This window comes from Phodopus roborovskii, unplaced genomic scaffold, assembly GCF_943737965.1.
Source record: "Phodopus roborovskii unplaced genomic scaffold, PHOROB, whole genome shotgun sequence".
NCBI classification, from domain to species: domain Eukaryota; kingdom Metazoa; phylum Chordata; class Mammalia; order Rodentia; family Cricetidae; genus Phodopus; species Phodopus roborovskii.
In genome coordinates, this window is record NW_026126648.1 from 12,283,654 (window position 1) to 12,306,092 (window position 22,439).

Genomic DNA, 22,439 nt, shown 5'->3' on the forward strand with positions numbered 1-22,439 from the left:
CCACAATTAAGATGTATAGACTTAGTCACTCTTGGGAAGCAAAGACGTCATCCCCTTCAGAGTTAGGCATGTTACTTGGGGGGCAATACATTCAACCTTCCAATTTCTTACTGAATTTTCCATCATCATTTCTGTAGGATGTTTTCTCCTTTGCTTTTCCTATCTTATTGGGCACTCTTCTTTTTGAATATTTTTTCTTCCTGTAGAAATAAAAGCCTATTGCCTCTTGGATGGATTTTGGATGGCTCCACATTTAAGTAGGGGTGATACCGTTTTATCCTGAGATTGTGCAGGAACCCTGAATGTAGCCCCCCCCCCCTCCAGAAAACCACCTTTAAAGGCTTGACTAAAGCTTTAGGAGGACAGAAAGGGGGTTGGGCATATGGGTAGTTTGGAGGGGGAAGGGAATGTTAAAACCTGACTAACTATCTGATGCACAGCAGGTACAAACTCTGTAGGGAGGTGAGAGCCCAGAGGAAGCTTCCCAAGGGAGTGAATCACCAGCCCAATTCAGAGGGACCGGAGTGCCAGTGTGGCTGTGTTTGGGAGTCATCCTATTTTTCTGATACTTCACAACAGTGTGGCTTGTCAGGGGCGAGAGGCTCAGGCAGGAGATGAACCCACCTCTATGCTAACAAGCTTAGCAATCAGGCAGTGCAAGGTCTTGGCTAGAGGGGGAAAAAATTAAAACTCAGCCTTAGACCTCTTGTCAGACTAGGAGGAGAATTATATTTTTGAACTAGTCTACTGTGTGGACAGGAAATGACCTCTTCACCAACTGCTTCTTTAAAAACAAGCAGTGAGCCTCTAGCTATCCAGCCTCTCTCTCTCTCTCTCTCTCTCTCTCTCTCTCTCTCTCTCTCTCTCTCTAACTCCCTCTCCCCCTTCTCCCTCCTCCTTTCCTCCTTCCTTTCCTCCCTTCCTCCCTCCCAACCTCCAACCTCCGCTCTCTCCCTCTCTGAGCTCCCGCGCTCCCTCCCTCCCTCCCTCTCTCCCTCCCTCCTCGCTCCCTCTCCTCTCTCGCTATAGAGGGCTCCCACAGCACTTCCAGCCAGTGTGCTCAGCCTGCCTGCCTGCCTGCCTCTGTGTGTGTGTGAGCGTGTGTGCGTGCGTCTACTTTGTACTGTGAAGAACACAGCCCATGTGCTCTGCATGGACGTTCCTGATACTCTGTTAAGCTTGATTTTCGACAAGCAGGCAAGATGTCCAGCACACCACATGACCCCTTCTATTCTTCTCCTTTCGGCCCATTTTATAGGAGACATACACCATACATGGTACAGCCAGAGTACCGAATCTATGAGATGAACAAGAGACTGCAGTCTCGCACAGAGGTAAGTTCTGCAACCTTGGTGTGTGTTTGTGGATTAAAAAAAAAAAAAAAAAAAAAAAAAGCAAAAGCTGTGCATGGGCTTTTCCTGGGGTTCTTGGCTGAATTCTATGGGAAGTGTCCCACCAGCTACTACCACGTAGGTGGAAATAAGCGCAGCAGTATGAATCCACGAGTTTGAATGCTGGGTTTCCAGGGACAGTAACTCTTGGAGCTGGGGACAGTTTCTGCCTGCCGGGGATCTTAGAATCTGGAAATAGTCAAGCCAGCACCAGCACTTGGTTCACATGCGGGGTCCCTCGAAATGCAGGTTGTTCAGAACTCTGATATTTATAGCCTTAGACATGGTCCTGTTTGTTGAGATATAAATTCCAAGAGATTTGTAAGGGTTTGCATCTCTCTCTCTCTCTGTCTCTGTCTCTGGGTGTGTGTGTAATGTAACATTTCCATATAATTGCAAATTCCAGAGGAAGTCTGTTTTGACCTGCACTTACTTTTTCAAAGTCACTAAAATTGAGGTAAAAGAGACAAGAGAGGAGCCCTTCCTACTTCTCAGAACTCCCTGGAGGTGGGGTGAGGGACACACGCACATGTTTGCCTGTTTCTGTGTGAAATTTAGAAACAGGTTGACCAAGGAAGTGGGGTTCTGTGCTTTCTCCTCTCTCTGATGGTTGTGCCTCCCAATGAATTTACACTGGGGCAGGAGCTGGCTCCCCATTCAAGACAGCAACAGCTCTAGGCTTTGGTGGTCTCTTCCAGAGAGAGAGAGAGAGAGAGAGAGAGAGAGAGAGAGAGAGAGAGAGAGAGAGAGAGAGAGAGAGGGAGGGAGGCTGACAGGCAGTGAGCTAGTCCAGGACTTCTTCAGAACTTTCCAAATGCAAAACTCCAGACTCCTCGCTCACGATTTCAATATTTAATTTTTCTCTGGGCTGGCTGAGTGGCAAAGCATGCTACCAGTGGTCTTCTGCCTGTAAGTGGGGACTGGATGCTGAAGTGTTTATGTAGGTGTGTCATATAGCCGTCCTGGCAACTGAGTTTTCTCTGCAGAGTCCAAATACCCGGAGGACTCACACACCACAGAGGTGCGGGGAAATAGTTTTGGTAGGTATTTAGATTGAAGGTTGACTTTTAACTCCGAGAAGGGATTCTAATAAGTTTGTATGATAAAATACACCATACTTGCTTTGAATTGTCTGTGGAGCCACAGAGAATTCCTGATGTTTAATGTATTGAATAGGGCCAACAAGATGTGACCTGCTTTCTGATTGGCTAACTACTGAACAAGAGCTTGTGTTTTTGTTTTTAAGCCTGGCTGTCTTTATCACTGTTATTTTCTTTATATGTTAATGCACCATGGATGTTAAATATAATTGCTGGCACCGTGACTCTTTCTAGAAGCCAGAAGCTCCTGTACAGTGTAAACTCTTACGTTTATAGTGTGGAGTTCTTGGCAGTAAACAGGATTGTGTGTGTGTGTGTGTGTTCAGTGTGTTGCCTTTTATGTGTGTGTTACAGTTTGTGTCCTCAAATTCGATCTTTGCAACTGTGAGTTGGAATCTCAGTCCCTGTCTAAGCTATGGGTTGGCAGAGTCTGCTTTCATAACTGGGAGGATTGGGAATGTCTTACAATTGAGGCATCCAATAATTGCAATAAAACTTTGAATAAAAAACAACTCTTTGCTAAGTATGACTATTTCTTTAAAAAAAAAGTTAGAGACCATAGGCCATGATAGATAAATTCTTGACTACAGGATTTAAAGAGATAACCTGTGTTTAGCTCACTTAGAAAGTTGTTGAGGTCTTGTGGAGAGTGTCCTTCACCCTCCTGATGGTGCAGCATGGTAGTTATTTGTGGTTCTGGGTGCCTCTGAACCCTTCTACATCCTTAGGCAGTTAGCTTTTGAGCTGGGAGAACTCCCTTCCATCCTGGTCCCCATACAAATCCCTAAGATGGAATAGATTCCCCACTGTTTCATGTTTGAGATGTTTGGAAAGTGACCCATTAGTAATATGCTTTCCCAAAATGACACATTAATCTTTCTTGAGAGCTAAACCCAGGAATTTCCAACTTTTGGATTACAGGCTGTGACTTTGAAAGATTTTGCTCTTAGTAGAGAGCTGAAGGACTGGAAGAGGCAAGCTTGCTTTGACAAATCTTTGAGTTTTCAATTCATCCTGACAACAAAGTACTGCAAAATATTTTTCCAGTGTGTTCTGGAACTAACCTCTATACACATACCCTCTTTTAAATAGTTTTACAGTAATCATTTACATAATTATATTGGCACTTCTGTCTCAGTACAAGAAATTTGTTTTCATGGCATACAAAAAGGAGTTGTAATCATTAATTGCTTCATATATATATATATATATATATATATGTATGTATGTATGTATGTATGTGTGTGTATGTGTGTGTCCATACCAAATATTAAAATTTGATAATACTATATAGTTATAGGAAAAATGGTGATATAAAAAAGCTACAGGTAGCTTTGGCAATGGTGGGTGTTTATAACGCAACCTGAATAGGAACTGGTTACAGTCACCACATTCTGCAAGGTTGACCTGTCCACACACATAATTAAATAGATGGTGGAGTGATCGCTTTCAGAATTTAGCCAGTACATACAATCATTAGGGTCCCCTCGCACACTCTGTCTCTTGCTTCTCACTTGTATATGCATGGTATAGTACTGTTTTCTTAGCTCCTGATCTCTCTCTCCCTCTCCCCCCACCCTCTCTGTCTCTCAACTTTATATTCTCTTTGGAACTTGTACTTAGCTAATAAGAAATTATAGAAAGTAATTCTATAGACCACTCTTGAGAGAGAGAGAGGGAGAGAGAGAGAGAAGGAAATAAACTAGTGATAAACCAGAGTAGAACCATGACTTGCACACTCCCTTTGAGTGACTGACCTCACAATATTTGTCTGTGGACATTTCTTCCAATCAGATCAATGTCCTGCAGAGACTGGCTAGTATTGGTTTAAAGAGCATTGGGTTGGGAGTTGGTCCTATTTCTAGCTCGTTCCTGTCACTCACTAACTAGCTGGTGTGGAGTCTGGATTTCCTCACCTGCAAATTGTCTGCCCTTTCCCTTGTATTTGAAAACTCAAATGGTTTTGCCTTAATACGAGAAAGTAGGAAGAAACAAGAGCAAAGCCTGCAGACATTGTGTTCTGTGGGTGGTATTCAGCTCAAACTTACAAACGGTAATGAAAGAAGCAGCTATTCCTGTAGAAAACTTGAAAGCTTGGGTCCTGCCAGGCTCGGTACAGCTGGCGCCTGGATAGCAAGCTGGTCCTGGACTAAGTAGGTCTTCAATTAACATTTGCTGACTAGCAAACTTGGGCTTCCTGGAGATAAAAGGGGGGGGGGGGAAGAGAACTCCAGGACCTTGCCATGGAAATTAAGTCAGCTCTGCATTTGTGAGGGGCCTGGGACCCCCTGAGGAGCTATAGTTGCTGTGGGAATCTGCCCCTGAAAACTCTCACCTCACAACCCCCACGTTCATTTTATTATCACGAGGCCATTTCGTTCCCTCCTCTTTGTGGTAAAGCAAAAGTTTAAGATATTGGACCTAACTTCTTTGGGAAGGAATACGAGCCCATTACAACATCAACAACAAATACTCAAATCTATTTTAACTGTGGATGCCTGTGCCAGGAAATAAAATCTCTTTGCCACATTAACACCTTAGGAGATCTGGATACATGTGTGAAGTTCCCGCTCCACCCCCACCCACCAAGCTGCCTCACTCTGAAATAAAATTAAGAGAAACTTTGAGCAATGTGGCACTGTGTGTCATAGGTAGTGGAGAAAGGGTTACATCTTCAGTTTAGGACTCTACCATAAATTGACCCCCATGTCTTCCAAAATCCATTTATTTGAATGGTTACACTGTACAAATTTCTTCTGAAAGAACATGGCTACACAGGTATATAGTTTAATTTAACATGGTGTAGAGACTTCAATCAGATAGGACATTTAAAAAAAATATCTTCTAAAGATTTCAGGATTTGTTCTGTGAAAAGTAACAAAAACAGCCATTAAAAGAAAATCCTGAAGTCTACACTGTGAAAGACAAATACAGGTGTGTTGTCTGAGAGTCTTAGTGAATATGGAGTGAAGAGTTGGCTAATGTTGGGTTATTGCAAAATTTTAGTCAGTTCATCAAGCTGACTTACACAATTCCTTATTACTGTAGATTAGTTTTCAATGTCTTGTTCCTTCAATGCCAATGGCCAAATAATGTTTCCATTACAAAGAGGTCTTGAATTCTATTGTTCATATTGTCACTGTACTACTTTTAATAAAATCACATAAAACACCAGCAACCTGTAGTATCCTTATGTTTTGTATGTTTTCCTTTTATCAGCATCATACGTCCTATTGCACATGAGAAAACAGAGACTACAATGGAAAGCAGTTCACAGGAGAGTTTTATTATAGTTTAGTTTTACACGATTTAATATGAAGGGTTCAAAATGTTTGGAGACCTTGATATTCAAATCTACTGTTTTTCACCCTTCCTCAGCTCAACTCTAAGAGTCCCTAGGGATCGCTGAGAGGGGAGGGGGTGTGCTTTGCCTCCTTTTGTTTCAGCTATATTTGTATATACTTAGTCACAGTGCTCCAGGTTGTAGCTCCCTGTTTATGCACGGAAAAGCTCGGTACCCTTGCTGATTTGGATGGAACCTGGTCTCAAGATTAGGATAAGTAGAAAAGAAGGAAACTGTTGTAATACTTGGGTGATCTCTCTCACTAGGAATTCAGAAGGGAAACTTGCCAGTAGCCTGAGCTACATTATATGAAAAAATATCAATGTTCAGGGAAGAAAAAAAAAAAAAAAAAAGATTGAGGCCTGCCCACGTTTTGTGAAGGAGGTTGCAGAGGGGTGGGGGAGGGGCTGGTATTAATGAGAGCAGCCATTTTGAAAATGTTAAGTGAAACCAACAGTGCAATTTTAAAAAATGGGAACTTCCAAACTCCCTATTTTTCAAGCAAGCCACTTACATGGCCTCAGAAAACAAACTACAGGGCTCTCGTGTACAGAGTTCCTTCTCCTGAGCCCCCACCCCATTTTCTTACTATGGGAACTGTTTTTAATTAAAATTTGCTGCAAACTGACTATTTGTAGGGAGCCAAGAAGAAGAAGAAAAAAAAAATCTTTCAACTTCCAGTCAACATAGATTCTTATCAGGTGAAATCAACACACATTCATGAAGTAGGATTTAAACACGATGTAGATATTTAAGCACTTACTTTTTTGTTTGTGTTTCGGAAAGAAATTAATTTAAATTGCGTGGAGAATGCTGCTGTAAGTCTTTTATTGCAACCATCCCCATTAACTTATTTTTCTGAAGGAGAACAGAGCACCCCTTTTGGGAGTAGGCAAACAGAACATAAACCAAACAGCTACAAACATCCCCTTTTTGTAGCTACGGTATTTTTTTTTTTTTTTTTTTAATTTTGTCTTTTCGTTTATTTGAGCCTAGAGTTTTGTTTTTGTTGTTGTTGGTTTGTATTTTTAAGACAGAGATTTTTTTTTTTTTTTTTTTCTTTGTAGCCTTTGGCTGTCCTGGAACTCACTCTGTAGATCAGGCTGGCCTTGAACTCAAGAGATCCTCCTGCCTCTGACTCTCAATGCTGGGATTAAAGGTGTGCACCATCACCAATCATCATTATTTTTTTCTTTTAATATAAATTCTGGCAGCACCCATCAGAACATAGGCAAATCTGAGTACTTAAAATTCAGTTATTCCTTCAAGAATTCCCATTTTTTTTTTTTTTTTCAGGCAGTGACAATATCAGGCTCTGGAAACACAAGCTTTGAAAAGGGAGTGAGACCCTTTCTGCCCTTTAGAATCTCATGATTGCATGATGGAAGGAGACTTAGGGACCAACCAGCATGGGAAGACACCATGATGCACATGGGAAGAGAGTTGGGAGGAATATTGCCATTGTTTACTCCATTCCCACAGTCTGTGGTGAGGTAGTTGTTATCTGCTATATTTCTGTTGAGAAACTGGGAAAGGGAGATGTTTAACTCATTTGTATCAGGTGATGCATTTACTGCCACTCACCTTTGGAGGTCTTCCCTGTCTGCCACAGCACCTCTAGAAGTAAGGTCTGCCAGCAGGAGTCTCTGCACAAACTTTTTATTCTTTTTTTTTTTTTTTTTTTTAAATCCCAAGATGTGTTGATTTCCTGAGGTGACTTAGAGAGTGGCTACAACATATGACATACATGACTCTAGTATGAATTGGTGTAGAACAAGAAAGGTCAGGAATGGAAAATATACCTGGGCTACTGAAAAAGACTGAACGGTGTGCCTTCTAGAAAAATACTTGTTGAGTTCATTTTACCAGACTGGTCTCTGAAACTGTAAGCTATCATGCACTGGCCACTGGATAATTTTATTTATTTATCTATTTTACTTAAAAATACATGTCCTTTTTTTCTCTAGTGGTTGACTGTCAATGCTGATATTTGGGTTGTCTTTTTCGTTTTGTTCCTTGTGCTTTTTGGGAAAATGTCTTAATGTATATAGCTCTGGGTGCCCTGCCATTCATTATGCAGATCTGGGCTGACGAGGAACTTACATCCATTTTCCTGTCTCAGCTTCCTGGGTGCTGGGATAACAGGCATGCCCCTCCAGGTTGGACTTGGGGTTAACTTAAAGGGTAGGAGAAAGAGAAAAGACAGGATTCCAGTTTTGATGGTTCCTTGGTTGGTAAGAAGAGCCAATATGTGAATTAGGGGATTAAATTGGAATTCAAATTTGGCATAGCATGGACTTCCTTTGCAGATAATCAATTTAGAGTAGGAGGGGATTGGGAGGAACAACTCCTATCCTATCTTCTTATCCTATCCAACCCATTCCAAAACTGTAGCCAGTGTGTCTACTGCTAATGCCTGTAGTTATCTGTGGGAGAAGAGGTTTCCTTCCCAAACATTCATCCCTCTCTGGCTACCATAGAGACCACAGTCTTAATAGAAGATATCTGCCTCTGATTAGACATAAGCTGAATCTTCTCCTGTGACCTTCTGTTGTACCACGTATGCATGAATACTTGTTCTCCATTGAGAGATAAGGAAGAGAGGACAAGACTGCTTAAGTCCCGCCAGGAACATCCTAGGATCTCCAGGGGCTGGGCTTTCTGACTTCTCACAGACAGTCAGGTTAGCTCTGTTCTGGTTGTGCATACCCTGGCTGACCACACCCTCTTATGGGATCTGCAGCCACAGCTTGTGTTAGGATCAGCCCCACCACATTCCTTCCTCCTCCTTTGACGTTTCAGCCTTCCAATTAAAAAGAGAAAGCATAGGATTAGATACTGGATAGACCCTTGTTCCGGAGATGCTATGGTTGCCATCGTCACTATTCTGGAGTCAGGTGGCCTGTGCTCCTGGATTCCTCTCCACAGCACAATCCTCTCTCCATACAAAGCCCACTTGGTATATTTGGTGTTTCACCATGCACCCAGGAGAGGGCTTCTAAGAGCCTACTCCAGCTTTAAGACCAACATGCTCATCCCCTTTTCTAGAGAACCTGCTCTTCGATCTGTTACTTTGCCCAGTTGCTCAGTGTCTCATCTCAGACTTTGCTCTTTACCAGGGACTAGGCCACCACCAGTCTCCTATAGAATAACATATTACTAATCAGAGATCTAATCTAGGTCAGAATTTGTCAGTGTCCTGGTCTTCTTTACAGGAGATGAATGCCTTATCTCAAACAAACAAAAGAACAGGAAGGGTGGAAGTCTCAGCACATAGGATTTCTGATGATTAACTTAAGTGTTCCCTTCCTAGAGAGGTGTTCCTTAATCTCCCTCAAGGTAGGGCCGTTCTGGCCACGCCTCCTGTCATATGCCCTCTTCATCTGCTTCATAGGGTTCTTTGTGAGCTGACTTTTGCTGCTGCTGCCTCCTCCTCGCCTTAATCATCATCTTCATAGTTTCAGTAATTCTTTGGGAATTTCACATTATGTGTTTTGATCATAATTAACTCCCACTCTCTTCTTAACTCCTCCATACACACCTCTTCATCCCCTCCCAACTCCTGTTCCCACACTTAAAAAAAGAAACAACACACAACAACACTTCTGACTTTATACTCCTGGGTTTGAGGTTAATCCAATAGATCAGTCCACCTACCGGGATGCTGGCATCCTTCTTTGTGTTTTTAATTCTTACTTGTCATGCAGAATATAAGCTATGATGAGGGCAGGGATGTAGTTGTCCTGTGTAGTCATCTTGCCCACCCTCACTGTATGTGGATGACCTGTGACGAAAGATATTAAATTTTTTGCTACTGTTTAGGGTGACATAGCATTTGCCCATAATCTTAAACAATGCAGTTGCCGGAAGTTCCAGTTGGAGAAGGCTCTGTGAGCCTATCAGCCAGGCAGGAAGACATCACTGCTTGTGGAACATGATGATCTGAGAAAAGAGATCCACCTCTGTGAGCCTGGGTGATGTGAGCCTGTTGTGAAACTCCTGACTTCTGATTAAAAATAATGTTAGTGATCCTAGGTCTTACTTGATATGTTCATGACTTTCTCCCACTCCTCCCTCCTTCTCCCCTCCCCCTACTCCCCCTCCCCTCTTCCACTGCTTCCCCCTCCTTCTGTCCACTCTCCCCCTACTCCCATCTCCCTTTCGTCTCCTCTCTCTGGATCTACCTCAGGCCCATAGAGATTATATTTCCTTCATCATTTTGAATTTGTAGATCAAGGGCCACCAAGCAGCTTACCTGAAGCCATTTGCACAACAGAAAATATGGATAATTGTACCAGTTTATGGTGTTTCGGCCTATAATAACACTGTATTTGCTAATTATATGGTGTGTGTTTGGGGGGATGTTGATCCATTCTTATTAGTGTTTAGCATTTGTGTATATGTGCAACTTCTGGTGAGGACAGCATAACAGCTTATTGTTGTTGTTGTTGTTTTGCTACCAGACCTTGTCTCGTTTCTTGGAAAAGAGAGACTTCAACATCAATATTGCTTATAACAAAAAAGATTTATCCCCAAGCCTTGTGTTTAGCTCCTACTTGCTGGGAGTTTTACAACTTTTCTGGGTCCTGGTTTTTCTGACTAACTTTTAATCTGTGAATGGCAGATGTTTGTAACTTGCCTGGCAATGAATAGCTAAATGGAGCTATGGTGACTGCAGTGATATACCTGTTCTGTGTTCTTTCAGTAAGTTAAGTGCTGTGAGCACTGCAAAATGCCGCTTGCTATCCTCACCTAACTTCATGAACAGAACTTGCTGTGACATTTCCCCATGTGTGTTTTTGGTGCCCTCTACATATGTGATTTTTCTCTTAGGGCTCTTCCTGATTGCATAGCAACGATAACACCGTAATCATAGATTGTCGTGCCCTTAGCAACCCCAAGCCACAGATCATGATTATCCCTTAGGATATGCATGGCTAAGTATTAAATGTTGACCAATACATGAGATCATGTGTACTCCATTCTATTGGGAAATGACTGTGGTTGGGGTTCACTTCATCTAAGAACTCAGTGGAGACAACTGGACATTGAAAAGATCCTCTCCACCACTGCTTATGTGGGGCTGTCGAAGCAACAGTGTCAGAGAGGGCTGGGGAACACAGCTCTGCTGGCCTTGATGGACCATTTCTTCCTAACAGGAACGCCTGTCCATAGGCAGCCTATGCCGGCTACTTAAAGCAGCTAGGTCAGCAATAGGAATCTAGACACCAGCTGTGTATCTACAATGATAATAACCTTTCCACTAAAACATTTTGGTCCCTTGTGGGTTAGTCCTTCACACAGTAGGCTTGCACACTGTGGTGCAGAGTTGCACCAAGCTGTTCTATGCAGCCTTGCTCTGGACAGAGGGATCAGGTTTGGTGTGCTCATGACCCCAGTCTCTGCTTTGTTTTGTATTGCAGCATCATGCTAACCTGTCCCCCAAATTTCACAATGGAGTCTCCTCAATTGTTTATAGTGAAGTCTACATGACATATATTTTCTAATACTTCATTCGTCAGATATTTGTGATTTTTATTAAGAATACTGTGTTAATAAATAACTGTTAGCATCCTCTCTGGAGATAGATAATGTATAGCTAGAATATATCAAATTATTTGTAGATTACATTCTTTCTCTCTCTCTCTCGCTCTCTCTCTCTCAGTCTCTCTGTCTCACTGTCTCTATGTCTCTGTCTCTCCCTCCATCTGTGTATCTTCTGCTCACTTCCTCTCTGGAGGGGACAGAGCTTGTTAAATTTTGTTTCCCAATGTAGGTCACTTATTAGGACTCACGAGGATTGTATTGTAATACTGAAAAGTTGTATAGACAGGCAAAAGCTAAAGCAATAAAGCAGGCGGGCCATTTGGCAGCACACACAGAGAAGTTCACATTCTTATGCCTTCTCATTTTAACCATTATTAACTTGCTGTTGGCTGAAATTTCTTACTTAGAGCTGGAGTAAAGCAATTGTGCATATTACCTGCTTTTAAAGACTCTGATTGGGCAAAATCTATTGCTTTCAAGTTAGTGAATCTTCAGCTTTCCCGGCTGGAATAGATGTTAGAGATTGCTTACCCCAGCTTTCTGATTCTGAAGGCTGGAGTCCAGACCCAGGTAAGGCTTCCGTGACTGTGGTGAGGTCAACTCAGAAGACATACCAGGTTTTGCAAGACCTAGCCCTGGAAAATAGGACTGTTCTACACTGAATCTCTTGCCAGCCTCCAGTGTGCCCTGGGATCTCACAAAAACCTGTACTCACTCGCTAAGCTTCTTTTCTCTCTTTTTAGTTTTCCAAACAACTGAAAAGTAGTTTGGCTCTGTAAAATGAAGCTGTTGATGCTAAAACATGGACAAATAAGTCCCTATGTTTTAATCTAAGATTATTGTCTTTGCCAATTTATTTTAAATGTCATTGCATACACTTTCAAATATATACTTTCAGAATTTAAAAGCATCTGTACATTGTCATTGTAAAGTAAAGTATTTGTAAAATACAACTATGATAAGATAGTTAATAAATATCCTTTTAAATTTTACCATGCAAAGACTGCTGTTAACACTTTAGCTGTTGGGTTGCAGGCATCCAAAAATATTCATACATATACAGACAATTTTACTTGCTTAGGAACACATTTGAGCATTCTTTCCTTTTTTAACAGTTGTATTGGATGTTTTGTTGATTTGTGTAAGTGTACGGATGAATCTGCACCACACATGCCTGTGGAGGTCACCGTGTGGGTCATGGGGATCAAACTCAGGTTTGTCAAGCTTGCCATCAGGTACCTTAACCTGCTGAGCCATCTCACAGGCCATGAGTATCCCTTTGAATCCATCTCTTTTGGCTAAAACAATGAACATTTTACCTTGTCCTGAAAACTTCTAAGATATAATTCTAGTTGTCTGAATTATTCAGGCTTCTGTTTTTTGTGCTTTTATAATTAAAAATACATGCACACATGTGCACACACACACACACACAGACAAATTATTTGGTGCCTTTTACTGTAGTTTGTACTCAATTAGTTTGATATTCATAGCAATCAGCCTTCCCCCTAGCAATATGAAGGAATGCAAGTGTAAAGGAATTATTTGAAAGCTGTGATTTCCAGTAACATTTAATGCTAGCCAGAAACACTGAACCCAGGGGTTTGGTCTTTTTTTAAGACAGACTCCCTTCCCTGTTTGTGGACGAATGCTATTTTTCCCCCTGCATTTCTTTCTTTTGTATTATTCTAAGAGGCTGACAGCCTCACACAAAGGTCTGTAAATCAAAAGACTTCCATTTGGGGAAGAGAGAGGGAGCTGAAATTAATGTTAAGAATCAGTGTTGATCTAGAACTGGCTAGTGTGGGTGTAGTGGGTTAATTTATGATTCTGTTTGAAGGACATATTTTTGATTCAAGGAGAAAGAGTTGTCTCCAAATTGGGCTATGTCATGAGGTGTGTGCAATGCTATTTTACTGTCCTCACAGGATCGAAGGGATCCTTGGGGTCAGGTACTAGCTTATCCATGCTCCTGTTCCTTCCCACAGCAACTGATTTGATGTTGGCTGTGTCCAATGCCAACCACTTTTTAAAGGCACATTTCACAGGGGCTACCATTTTGTAACTAGTATCTGAATTATCACAGCTTTTCTGTAGGCAATATGCATGCTGTAAAGTGGTCTCATGCTCTGTGTATCCATGAGAAGGAAATGGTCAGTTGTATCACACCTACCCTGGTGTTTGCATTAAGTACTTTAACTTCTGAAGCCTGCAAATTTATTTCTTTGCTTAGTGGTTGCACAGTCTTGGGTAAGTTAATGTAACCTTTCTGCATCTTGATTGTCCTTGTGGTTAACAGGTGGTGATGGTAGACCTATGCCTCTAGGTTATGAAGACTGAGATAATTTTTACAAAGTATTTAGCACAATTCTTGTATCACAAGAACATTAACTACAATTATTGTGGCCTTTGTTTGATAGATATGCTACACCTTCTGAGTGTGCTGTTCCTGGCAGAGAGATAGAGAGGACAGCATTCCCATTTCAGACAAACTTATTGGGGACATAGTGATTATTTATCAAGAAGAAAGTTTTTGAAGTACAGATGGGCATTAGCTAATTCAGAAAAGGTATTTAAAAGGGTTCCTTAGGTAGAAGGAACAGCAAATTGAACCTTGAAAGGTGAGGTCATATTTGAAGAGTGGAGCTTTGGGCATGGTTAGAAGTTATAGTATAAATGAGTGTGTGTGTGTGTGTGTGTGTACATGTATGTGGGTATGTGTGTATATATGAGTATATGTGTATGTGCTTGTATGTTTACATATGTGTATATGTGTACATGTGTGTGCATGTGTGTTTATATATGTGTATGTGTGTATATGTGTGCTGTGTGTGTACGAATATGTGTATGTATGTGTGTATATGTGTATATGTGTGTGTGTGTGCATGTGTGTGTGGCTGGAGGGTAGTTGTTGAAAGTGGTAAGAATTGAATCTGGATAGAAAGAAAAAGGTAGAGTGTGGAAATGTCGGCATGCTCCTGTTGCTGCTCCTTATGCTTTAGAGACAGTAAGACGGGGTTCAGTAGGGTAAAAACAAGCAGAGCTCAGGCACTATGATTTCTCATGTGACTTGTTTTTCTCTTCTGTAAAAGGGGCATCAGTTTTAGGACACTGCAGGAGAAAAGGCCTTTTGGTCCTTTAGCCAAACCCTGGCGTATAATACGCAATCAGTCAGCACTGTCACAACTTCTGCTGTTGGACAAAGGGAATAAATGAAGGTGTGTGGTAGTTCAGAGAGAAACAACTTGCTCTACCTTCACTGAAGGTCACTGTGGTTCCTTGTGGAAAAGGACTCCTGTCTGTCTTGTCTCTCCCGAAGAGGAATTTGGTGGATGGAGAGATGCACAAAAGAAAAATTATACACATTTGCTAGTTGGCTGTGCTATTTTTAGCCTTGTGTGTCTGAAGCAAAGGATAAATTTTCATGGTATTTTTTAAGATACAAAATTACAGTTAGCCAAGGTTATATAATTTGTCCAGTGATGCACTGCACTCAGTGTACTGCTGAGGTCCCCACTGTGGGGCAGGGAACTTCCAGCAGCTATTTTGGAGACTAGGTCCAGACTCTCCTGCCCTGCATCTTCTTCCTCTTGGTAGAATTGGGATCTTTGGTAAGAAACCAGGAGGACTTGATATGGAGTCTGAGGACACTTCCTCAGCTGCCAGCCAGAGTGATCCAAAGACCCTGTGTTGATGTGACACTGAGTCAGGGAAATGTAGCAAACTGAGCCTTGTCATACTCAGGGAATGTGCTTGAATGTAGGTAAAATATAAAGGTCAATACATCTCCATGAGAAGACCATCTCTAGTTCTGAATGGAACAATGCAGGCAGATTACCAGGCTTAGACAAGAGTCTAGGAGGAATATACCTACAGAATCTTCCTTGTAAATTGCAGGCTTACAGCGTTTGATTCACTTGGTGAACGTCTTGAAGCTTTCTTGTCCTCTTCTCTGTTTCTTAACCTAAGCTGGTGGCCTTGGAAAGGCTGTTCCTTTTCCTTTGCCTGTTTCCTCCTCTGATTCCCCTGGATTAGACCTGATAGAAACTCCAAGGTTCTCGCTTCCGCCCTGGGGCCTGTGATAATGGCACAGAGGTTGTTTTCTGCTTTAAATCTGCTACATTAAATGTGACATCAAGGTCCACAGCACGCCTTTGAGTTCCTCAGGAGCCTCCTCTGTCTGGTTTTCTCCCACCTCCTCGGATAAGAGAATCTTGCTGAGTGATGGTATGTGGAGGCTTGCTTTTCTGTTCACACTGGCTGGAGTCTGAAGACCATGTGTACCATGTACTTTGTCTTAGAACCTGCATCTAAAGGGAGGCCCAGAGATCGTTCTCCCTGTCATCCTGGGAAAAGTGTAAATGCACAGTGTTCTACGATTACAGAGTTCAGGGGGTCCTCTGGACCATCTGATTTTTCAGAGAGGTTAAAATTCATCCAAACCAGGACTGGAAAATAAGCTTAAGTAGTGTTAGTTTATTCTGCAAAGACTGTTAATGCCTGTTGGCTAAGTGCATTAAACTGCTTTGAAATGATCTCTTGTGTGTACTGTTTTAGACACTGCTTGCTGGGAGGGTGATTTAAACCTATTTTTTCCTGAACTCACAACTTTGCATTTATCTGTTGAAAAAAATACTGTATTTGAAACAAATAAACATGAAAATATAGTTTATTATATTTCCAGGCATTTGTCTGAAAGAAAAATATGGCAAGCCATTTATAGTTAGGAACTGAAATCTCTACCTTAATTCACTCCATTGTATTTATCAGGAGCTCAACCCTATATAATATCACTCGCTCTCTGGAGACTTCCTTGAAGGGATACCAGATACTTTGGGTATAATGAAAGGATAGGGGAAGGGGGAAAGAATGGATGGGGAATTGTTTCTAGCCCCAATTCTATACTTCCTGTGATTCTCTCTCTCTCTCTCTCTCTCTCTCTCTCTCTCTCCCTCTCTCTCTCTCTCAGAGGCAAGAAAAAGGCAGAGAAGAAAGGATTCTGCTGTTAGTTTTATTATGGCTTTTGTTTTAAAACCATTTAAGAAGTAGCAGTCACAATGGCACCCTGCAGTGTCTGGAATTGAACTACACTGGCTTATTCATTCACCAGTAGCTGCTGCATTTTCTTTATTACGTGCTCAAGGATGAAGGACCACAGGGAAGGCCTGTCCTCAGGATGCTCTCAGGTTAGGAGGGAAGACAGCCAGCTAGGGGCCACAGGTGTGAGGGGAACCAGGGGTTTGCTGAGAGCTTCAAGAATAAGTGTTCAGTAAGGATTGAGCTATGGAGATCTACTCCAAAACACATTTATTTGAAATTCCTTCTCATGTCATCAATTGTGATCAATTGTATGACCTAGGGCTCTGTTTACTTGCTGCTGATGCTGTGTATCTGATGATGTTTAGAGTGATGGAACTCCTTAAGCAGCTACAAGGAGGGAGACAGAGGCAGGAAGCATCAATGCTCTGATTGGGACTACAACCCGATTTTTTAACCCACTGGAGTGAGGGAGAGGAAAAGAGCCGTTTTTCTAAGTCCTTTTGAAAGCTAAGATGTCTCTAAATTAATCCCTTTTATTTACCTGGCCATGGGAAATTGTCTGCGAATAGGTAGAAAATTTAATCCTTAACAAGACGTTGACCATAGCCCATAGCAATTTTGTGAAACTTCCAGGTTATTACATAGTGAATTAAAAAAAGAAAATCCAAATCCTTCTCCCTTACCTGGGGTGCTTGGCTAGATGATGCCACAAGAACTCCAGGAAAAAGTAGATTGTCCAAAGCTTTGAATGGCTAGCAGTCTACAAAACTGAGTCAGGTGACTAGCTGAGGAAAACACAGGGACAATGGCCTGTGCCCATGTTGTTGCCTCACTAACTCCATTGAGCCAAAAACCTCAGATGATCCCAACTTCTCAGATCATAAAATCAAGACTGAAAGATATTGTGCCATCATCCCAGGGTTTCAGAGCCAGCAATATCTGCTGCTCCATGGCTCGATCTGAACTGCCTAAGTCTAGAGAAGATCCTTTAGGCTCAACCTTCTAGTCAGTGGTTCTCAGCCTTCCTAAGGCTGCAACCCTTTAATACAGTTTTTTTATGTTGTGGAGACCCCCAAACATAACATTATTTTTGTTGCTACTTTGTAGCTGTAATTTTGCTTCTGTTATGAATTGTACTGCAAATATCTGTGCTTGCCAATGGTTTTAGGCAACCCCTGTGAAAGCGTTATTCAGTTCTCCAAAGGTGTCTTCATCCACAGCCTGAAAACCGCTGTTCTAGCCAATGCCACCTTCATAGATGAAGAAATTGAGGCCTGAAGAGATTGCATGAATCTCAGGGGCTCCCATCCTCTATCAGGAGTCCACCAAGTATGCCTTGAAAAAAACCACTCTGTGAGCCACACCTCTGTATATTTCTTGAGCTCAAGGACCACATCTGTGTCATTAAGACAGAATCCATGGCTGGGGCAAAAAAAAAAAAATTATCTAGAATATTCCATATGAAATGATGAACAGCAGTAGAGAAGCAGGCTCTGATGTTTTAAGACAGTAGGAACTCAGTGTTACCCTTCAGGCAAACAGGCCCAATGTCTATCTTTCACGTATGACAGACAATCTGTGTTAGTTCTGTGAAGAGTTCCCTGAGAATAGGCCGGCAGCCTTTCTGTGTGCAGGAATTGATGCTTGGTACTCTGTTCTTCCTGGCCAGCTCTGGCTCCTTTGCCTTTATAGAGAGTTCTGAACTTCAGCTTCTTTCCTTTATCATCTTGGCCTGCTGTCATTTTCAGTACAGAAGCTACCCAGTGGTGCAGGAGACTGTTCATTATTTAATTTAGTGACCTAGTAACACTGGACCTGAAATCTAATTGATGTTCATTACATTTTGATTGAAATCATGAAGGATTTTAAGAGTGATAGTATCTTTTGTCACTAGAATTTAGTGCACATAGGAAGGAATTTGAATCATGTGCCATGGAGATCGATGGAAATGGTTCTAGAGGGATTGTAGGATTTAAGAATTGTTGCGAAGAAAAGCATGCTAGCTAGAAGGAACAGAGGCCTAAGATGCCACTGGACAGACAGGTCTGGTATAGGTTTAGTGGCATTTAGATGGTCTCTGTACATGGGAATCTACAGACATGAAGATTACTCTATGCTTGAAGGTGCTACTGCCATGGTACCCCATGCTTGGGCTCTGTGTAGTTCAGTCTTCTACTATGAGAACAAAATGCCTAAGGTAAAGACAAAAGGATCGTTGAGCTCCTTGTTTAGAAGTCTTAGTCTGAAGTCAGGAGGACTCGTTGCTGTTAGACCTCTGGTGGGGTTCTTGAAGACACCAGTGAAGTGTGCAGCTTGCCTCATTGTAGGATAGTAAAGAAGGAAGAGGAAGAGATGTGGGGTTAGGGTCCCATGATTCCATTTAAAGATTCATGCCCAGTGACCCAACATTAGGGTCTCATTAGGCCTCATGTCTTACAGGCCCTACTCCAAATAGCATTCTCCTGGGACCAAGCCATTAGTACATGGGAGTTGGGGAGATAGTCACATATGAAGTTTTGCCTGTGTCATGTTCAGAGATTGCCATATGAATGGAAATTTTACAGGTGTTAACATGGTGCCATGTTTCTGGGAAGAGGTCCTTCTTTTTACTAGCAGTCTTAGTAATCATTGGGGTAATCATCCCAAAAGAGTTTAGAAGCAGTAAGGTTGTAAGGTAGCTGGCCTGAGAGCTCAAGTATCTGGCACTATGGCAGCAGCGACTTCAAACATAGAGTAATCTTCACATCTGTAGATTCCCACATGCAGACCACAGTCAAACATCACTAAAGCTGTCCCAGACCTGTGTGTCCGGTGACATGGTGGGCCTTTATTCCCTCCAGCTAACATGCCCTTCTTCCCGACAAATCTGAATCTTTTACAGATGTGAAGTTTCAGGTAAGCTTAAAGAACCAATGAGGGCTGGTAGAATGCCATAGTCGGTAAAGCCCTTCCCACGCAAGCCTAATTATGACTTGGGGTCAGCTTCTGGAGCCCACATGAAAAAGCAGAACTGGTGATGTGCATCTGCAATCCCAGGAGCCTTTGATAGACTAAGAGGAAGACACAGAAGAATTGCCTTACCAGCTACTGTAGGGTATACAGCATGAAGGGAACATGGATTGGGAAAGATTCTGCCTCAACAAAGGGGAAAGGAGAGAATGACACCTGATAACTGTCCTCTGGCCTCCACAATCACGCACGCGCGCGCGCGCACACACACACACACACACACACACACACACACACACACACACACAGGCACGCACACATGCATACATGCAGACTAACCAAATAAGCAAACAAACATATTTTTTGAAAAAAGAACAAAGAAGACTTAAGTGGACAAATGTGACATAAGGTATGAAAGTGGCATCTGAGAGAGAAATGACAAGTTTGTAGGTCCTATAAGAGGAGGTCTGGCCATCTCTAGACAGTAAAGATGATAGGAAAGAAGCAATGTAAGGCTGAAGATATGGTTGGGGCCGGTCCATGTTTGACTGGACAGGCAGTGCTATGGGTTCAGATGGTTATTTTTTTTTTGAATCCTAAGGTATGGATAACTGGCCTCCTTTTGTTGAGAGGGCTTACATACACTCTGTATACATTTCTCTGGCTGCTGAACAAGAATTGTTAGGCAGGATTTAAAGGTAGATGGACAAAAGTCAAGTTGGAAAAGGATATTGTCTTGCACAGGTAGCGATGACAGCAAACTCAGTTAGGCAATGGATTGGCCATGCGGGTTGGTGGATAGTGTGACTTCAAACATGGCTGGAATAAGGAAAGATGTTTTCTAGGTCCTGTTGCCATCTGTTCTTGTCAGCGGCATGTGCCAGTGACTTCAAGTCTCAAGCAGCCTTTGGTTTAATGATGTACACTTCACCTACTTCCCAGGATCCGCTTGAAATGGCCATAACAGCGCGCCAGAAGACCTGCCAACACTTAAACCCTTGGATCCTCTCTGCACCTGCTCAGCCACCCCATGTGTTATTGCCCATCCAGCTGCTCTTCCTTGGTCCTACTTTGCTTTATCTTAGATGACATCTTCATCACTTACCCGTGGGTTCAACATCTTTTCTTGTTTGTTGTAAAGCAATGATAAAAATGTTCATTCTCTTCACCATTTTCTGAGACTCATTATTTCTCCTGAGTTATTAGTGGCCCGTTCTCTAGTGCCTCTTGTAGTTGAGAAGCTCTCGTGATTCTCTTAAGCCCACTGCCACTTTGTTAGCAGGCCTTGCTTTTCTCTAGATGTCTTAAGTATAGCATTAGAGTTTTCTTTCATCCACTATCCTCATCTTCAGATATAATAGTAGACATTTTATTGTTCCAAGATTGCTGAGCAGTGTCTGGCTCAATGGACAGACTCAGCAAATGTTGGATAAAGCCTCCCTCTCTTTAGCTGTGTAGACTTCTGTGTTACCTCTTAGAATGTTCTTTTACACACACACACACACACACACACACACACACACACACACACATATATATATATCTTTCTATACCATTGTATGTATGCATGGGGTTATCTGAATCAGGACTTCTTCACAAAAGACTCGAAAAATCATTGATTTCTCTATGGACCTATGATGGTGACATACGTTTTTATCTTTTCATGTCATTTCAGGAAGCTCTTAATGATGTAGTTACCCTTAATAAGTTGGTGAATGAGGGCCAGCAAGATGGCTCAGCAGGTCAAGGCACTTGTTACTAACCTGATGAACTGAGTTTGAGTCCCAAGACTCACATTGTCAAAGGAGAAGACCGATTCACATAAGTTTTCCTCTGACTTCCATAAGTGTGTCATGGCATGTGCGCCCCTTTTTCATAGAAAATAAAACAACTTAAAAGAAATACCCACAATGAATGTTGGCAGGTAACCTTAGACTGTTTGCACACTGGGTCTCGCTCAATTTCTGTATCTTAGTAAGCCTGGAATAGAAAAGGGGTTATAACAATTAGAGTGTGTGTGTGTGTATTTATCTCATGCTTAGGAAACTGTGCTAGAGTCTAAAGATGCAAAGACAACTGAATGTGGGAATGAAGAAGAGGTTGATTTGCAAGGAGCCTCAGGGAGCTTAGCAGAAAAGCAAAGGAGGATCACCCTGGGTTGAAAGTAGTAGCCAGAGAGTGGCCTTGAGCTTTCTTTCACCCATGTCTGGCTTGTTTCTCTCATCAGGTTTTTGTTAAATATAAAGGGAACTACAGAGTTGAAGGTATTTTGAGTGAATAAAAGCACTCTACTTATTCCACATTGAGAAACAGTCACTGATTCAATGGCTAAAAAAGCTAATACAATGGATGGAGCGTTCATTTTGTGAAAGGCACTTTCTGAGGATCAATAGAAATAGTTGTTTCTGGAAATAGCCTGTTGTTTGCTGATTACCATTAGTTGGGATCAGTCTAATGCCTTTCCCTCTAATATACCTAGAGATTTGTGATGGAATTAGCTATGCAAATTGAATTCTTAAAAAAAAGCTCTACAAACCTGTATGTTATATTTATAAACTTTACATTGTACTAAAGTCAGCAAATGTCACAGAATTAAAATCAGTAAATGCAAAAGTGGAGGTTTCCATAGCAACTGTAACTAGCCCATATTGCATGTAAAATGGAATGTACATTAGGATTTACATTTAACCGTCTATTAGTGTGTGTGGGGGGGAGAGTCCTGTATAGAACTGGTGCAATATGGATTTGTTATCGTGGCTATACAACATTTTATCTTTTAAGCTTTAGGTTTCATTTGCCAAAATGCCTGTGTATATTCAAAGTTTAGGCTTCTTCAAGGAAGATGAAGTAAGGCAAAAATCAGAGACAGTGTTAGGGCAGAAACATATATCCCCAGACTTTTGTGCAGGACTACACCACTGTCATGTAAGTTAACAGTCACCTTGGTAGGTTTCAGGGAAAGACATATACCCATATGCTAATAGTTCATGAATTTCACACTTAGAGTACATAAGAGCAATGTCAGTCACTTTATCAAAACGTTCAGTCCATCTAAACTGTGATACTTAA

At 41.8% G+C, this 22,439-nt stretch overlaps 1 protein-coding gene across 14 annotated transcripts in view; it reads left to right on the forward strand.

The window, feature by feature from the left end:
- The first annotated feature begins 896 nt into the window (after positions 1-896).
- Positions 897-22,439, forward strand: part of Ldb2 (LIM domain binding 2) — a 335,390-nt gene continuing 313,847 nt past the window's right edge. For 5 of the 14 annotated variants that reach the window (XM_051174046.1, XM_051174056.1, XM_051174058.1 and 2 more), the window contains exon 1: positions 900-1,334. In XM_051174046.1, coding sequence (XP_051030003.1) covers positions 1,203-1,334 — 132 coding nt within the window. In that variant the 5' untranslated portion in view covers positions 900-1,202. Of the gene's footprint in view, positions 1,335-22,439 lie in introns of all 14 variants that reach the window. The other 9 variants (XM_051174049.1, XM_051174051.1, XM_051174053.1 and 6 more) reach the window with 5 other exon arrangements.